At 40.5% G+C, this 5,053-nt stretch overlaps 1 protein-coding gene across 1 annotated transcript; it reads left to right on the forward strand.

Annotated features, from left to right (window-relative positions):
- Positions 1–243: 243 nt before the first annotated feature.
- ndufa11 (NADH:ubiquinone oxidoreductase subunit A11) lies at positions 244–3,788 on the forward strand. The gene is made up of 4 exons (XM_008408158.2): positions 244–458; positions 1,151–1,243; positions 2,159–2,281; positions 3,611–3,788. Exons 1-4 carry the CDS (start codon positions 272–274, stop codon positions 3,721–3,723), a joined length of 516 nt encoding a protein of 171 aa, XP_008406380.1. The 5' UTR covers positions 244–271; the 3' UTR covers positions 3,724–3,788.
- Positions 3,789–5,053: the final 1,265 nt, after the last annotated feature.

Below are 5,053 nucleotides of genomic sequence, written 5' to 3' on the forward strand. Positions count from 1 at the left end.
GTTTGTGCTAAGAAAGCAGCAACTCAACTCGATTTTTTCCTGCTGCTTTCTTAGCACAAACTGGGAAATATTTTTTTAGTCAGTGTCATTCTGTAATTAAATTAAATTAAATTACGACAATTTAAAAACTCACAAAACTGCTAAGACATAGATGAATTTTATATCTAAAACGTTAAATTATTCTTCACCATTTAATCTAAAGTTATTGAGCTATTATGAAAGATCCGGAGATCCACTTCCGGCTCCGGTGCCGCAGATTGCGGACCAGACGATGGACGGATTTTTATTCACACCTGTAGGGGGCAGTACAGTTTCTACCACTGGCCGAAGACATACGAGACAGAGTTTCGGTGTTGACCTTGCACCACCACGGATCGTGATGGGTTACTGGGATGTTCCAGAGGGGACAGACTGCGTGGAGAAGACATGGATCGCCACCAAACTGGGCACAGCTCTGGGTAGGTATCAGGCCGCAGACGGTGCTCTGGGGCCGGGGGCCGCTACGGGAAACACAGCGCTTTAGCAGCTAGCTAAGCTAAGCTAATGGGCTTAAATGAATCAGGGTCGCTGGATTCAGGAAATCTGTTTAATAAAGTTTTTTTTTATCTAAAACCTGGGTGATGGTTCCTCAGCATAAATCCATTACTGAGTGTTTCAGAACTACAGAGATCCAGCGGGATGTCCAGAGCTCCGGGGTCAGTGATCCGCTGGAGCTCCGGGGTCAGTGCTGGGTTTGGAAATGTTCTCCGAACAGAACTCAGGAATGGATGTCGGTGTTCGAGTCCTCATTTCCAAACGACAGTTGAAATTGTAACTGTCCAGTTTGCGTCCACCATGTCGTGCTGTACTTCCTGACGCTTATTTGCAGCCAGTGGCTGACAGGAAGTAGAAACCTGCTGCTTAACAACGTCAGTAGCTGGTTCAGGACTGGGGTGTTGAGCTCCAGTCTTCCAGGCTGGTGTGCTGCAGAGGAGTCCCTGGCCCAACACTCCTGATCAGCTGTCTGAATAACCTCATCAGCGTGAGGTCAAGTTTTGCAGAGTCCTGCTGATGACCTGGTTATTTCCTTCATGTGTTCTGGAGATCCAGCTGGGTCCAGGCTGCAGGACGCGCTTCTTGTTCTAAATGAACCTATAATTGTGTTTTTCAGGTCTGATCGGCTCAGCCTATCACATAGTGGCATTCCAGCCTGATACTGCATTGGAAGCAGTGCAGAGGGCTGCCAGTGCAACAGTCACAATGGGTAAGCTAATTAAAATATGCATATTCAAAAAATAGGACATAACTATTCAGATCGTTGTGAATAGCATGTGTTGTAAATATTTCTGTTTCTGCTGTTTTGGCGGTTATCAGTCACGGTGATAGCAGGCATGGTGTTCCTGCTTCCTTTAAGAGGCTGGTCAGAATATCACTCAGTATGTTCCTGCTTTCTGCTTGAATTAAGAGAAAAGGTTGGATTATATTAGCTGGAGGTCATGATGACCATTAATGCTCAACATAATGGTTTACTTGTGTTAGGGTAAGGTTAACAATATACATTTTTTCATTTTCAGAATAAAGGTGTAATGTTACAGAATAAAATGATAATAATAGAAGAATAAGGTCATATTACAAGAATGAATTTGTAATATTGCCAGAATAAAGTCAGAACAATACGAGAATAGAGTTTTGATTCCAAAATAGTCTTATATTAGGAGAATAAAGTATACATTTTTGAGAACTCTTCCCTGAAAAATAATTTTTAAAAAATCACAATCTCTTATGAAGTTATGCTTTGGTATCGGTTTCACAAGTAAGGGAATACTTATCTTTTAAAATCAAACCAGTAGCAGGACTTTGAAACTTTGTTTTGAAGAATCACGGACTTCAGTTAGTCACTTCAGACGTCAATTCTGATCTGAAGTGGGCCGATATAGGTATCTGGTATTAATATTGCTGTTATGATTGATAACGCATTACTAGACATCTGTCACCAGTAGATCTAGAACCCATGTTCTGTTGGTCATGAACATGCAGACTTCAGTGCTTCAGATGAGGTTTTAAGCACTGACCTCAACATTGTCACAGATCTCAGAAAGTTCTTTGCTCACTGAGAAGTCTATACATCATCTTGATATGTAATATTGAACATTAATATTGGCAGTTTTGCATTTTCCAGCCACTATGGGAGCCATCTTCGGAATGACAACATGTCTCACCGCTCAGGCCCGAGAGGCTCCTGATGACCCACTGAATTATTTTGTTGGCGGCTGCGTCTCGGGCATCTTCCTGGGAGCCAGGAGTAAGTAATGGCTGCTAGCTGTAATTTCAGTCACCAAAGCTCTGTTAGGACTCAACTTCCAACAGGTGTAGCTGTATATCTGGGAAAACAAATACATTTTTATACGCTTTGAGCTTTCACTATACCCAGAACGGGAATATGAAGCACTTTGAACTGCCTTGTTGCTGCAAATGTGCTGTATAGATAAAATTACCTTACCTACCTTACCTTCATCAACATGAAAACTCAGTTTAATTGGACCTAAAATGATTATTTACAAAAACTCTGAACAAAGTGGAATTTTGGGAAAAGTCTGTTTTTGCATGTGTACATGGGAATATGGAGATTTAGGCTCCAAAGCATAACAGTCTGCTTTATATCCACTTATTTTGTCATGATTTTTATTAGCTTTATATTCTTTTATGAATATAAAAGTAGTTCAGCCTATATATGTGTCCTCATAAATTAACATCCTGACACAATGTTTAATTCCTAACAGGAAGTCTTTGTTGTTTTGAAGCAATCTGATTGGCTACCATTAGCTTTGCGCTATACTGCCCCCTATAGATTTGACATTTTTAAAACAATGCTTGGGGCTGATTGGTGCGGAAGAGAGATGAAAACTCTCCTGTGTGCATGATACTATTATTGTAAACGATGTGACAAAGACAAATGTCTTTGTTTTATAAAGACCCAACTACATGTGGACAAGGCCTGAAATGACCTGAAGCAAGAATGGCACTCCACTAAAAGCGGTGAACACATGCTGAACACTGGAACACTGCAGGGAACTCACTACATGTATGAGAAAACTAGAATTAAACACTTGGCTCAGAACTCAGTTGTTTAGAGGCAGCAGTTGGGGGTTTCTCTTCTGAAAACAAAGAAAAAAGGTAATAAAAAAGGTTTAAAGATCTTTTAGGTCATGTAAAATATTGAAGTCTGACGCTGCTGGGATTAGTACAATTTCAATCATCCTGCAGACGACAGTGATGTCAGGGTTCACAGTAAAACTCAAACGAGATCTTTAATCAGAATGTTGAGCTCTCTAGTTCTTTTTTTCTCTATTTTCACTCTTTGCTTCTGTGCTGGTGAAATTCCTACCAATAAAGACTAAACAGCTTTTTATTCAGCTTTGCCCAATCAGTGTGGAAAAAAAAATTGTTTCATATCAAATCTTCATGTTTGATCATGTCTTATTTTGATTGGTTTTAATGGAGCATAACCAAAAGGTGGATTTGTTTAGGATTTCCAACTTTGTGGTGAACCTCCTGTGTTTCTCAGCTGTCTGACGTCAGGATGAAATGTGATTGGTTGATGAATGACTCGGTGGTCTCTACTTCTCCACAGCCCACAATGCTATGACTGGTACGACAGGCTGCCTGGCTCTGGGAACACTGGCCTTTTTTACTAAAGCTGGCAAAATGGAAGGATGGAGGCTCACTGGACCACCCAAACTGTAGGATGGAGACTTTAACATTAAATATTGTAAAAAGACTTCATGTAATAAAATGCTTGTGAAAGTAAACTGAAGGTGGTTTTATTTTAACTGTACAAATGTAGAGAACATGATTAAATATGAGCTGTTTTATGTCCACTGTGTTTATACACACAGTGGATATAAAGACCCAACTACGTGTGGACAATTCCTGAAATGACCCGAAGCAGGATTGGCACTCCCATTAAAACCAGTAAACACAGGCTGGTTCACTGGTTTTATTTGTATATATAAAATCTTTTGGTGGATATAAAAGGTCTACACACTCCTGGCTGAAATGCCAGGTTTTCATGATGTCAAAAAAAATTATTTCACAACTTTTTCCATTTTTAATTTCACCTATAACCTGTGCAATTTAATTGAAAAACAAACTGAAAACTTTAAAGGGTAAAAATAACTTAAAATAACCTGGTTGCACAAATATGCTCATCCTTAAACTAATACTTTGTTGCAGCACCTTTGACTTTTATTACAGCACTCAGTCTTTTTTTGGTAGGATCAGTGTGGCACATTTTAATGTGGCAACATTTGCCTACTCTTTGCAAAACGGCTCCAAATCTCACAAGTTGCACTGCCTGCGCTCAAAACTCTTCAGATCACCCGGATGGGATTCAGGTCTGGCACCGACCTGAATCAGTGCCAGGCCCAGTCATTCAGGCTTTGGAATGACTGGGTCATCCCAAAGCCTCCATCTTATTTCAGTGAAGCCATTCTTTTCTGGATTTATATGTTCTTTGGGCCATTATTGTGCTGAAAGCTGAACTTTGTCTTCATATTTATATCAGAAAGCCAAAGGTTTTGTACCAACACTGACTGGTATTTGGAACTGTTCATAATTCCCTCCACCCTAAAAAAAACAGCCCCAAAGCATGATTCTGCCACCACCATCCTTCACTGCAAGTATGGGGTTCTTTTGGTGATGAGCAGTGTTACGTTTTTGAATCATCTCCAGAAAGTTCAACCTCGGTTTCATCAGACCATAAGACATTTCCCCACATGCGTTTGGGAGATTTCAGATGTCTTTTCACAAAATAAAGCCGAGCTTGGATGTTTTTGTCAGATGAGGCTCCCTTTTGGTCACCCCACCCCATAGCCCAGGCATATGAAGAAGACTCGAGATTGTTGTCACATGTAGTACACAGCCAGCACTTAGAGAAACTCCTGCTGCTCCTGAGTGTTGCTGTTGGTCTCTTGCCAAGATCTCTGACCAGTTTTCTTCTCCTCTTATCAATTTTGGGCGAACATCCTGTTCTTTGTAATGTCACTGTTGTGCCCCATTTTCTCCACTTGATGAT

This window comes from Poecilia reticulata, linkage group LG4 (genome assembly GCF_000633615.1).
Source record: "Poecilia reticulata strain Guanapo linkage group LG4, Guppy_female_1.0+MT, whole genome shotgun sequence".
Classification (NCBI taxonomy): Eukaryota; Metazoa; Chordata; class Actinopteri; order Cyprinodontiformes; family Poeciliidae; genus Poecilia; species Poecilia reticulata.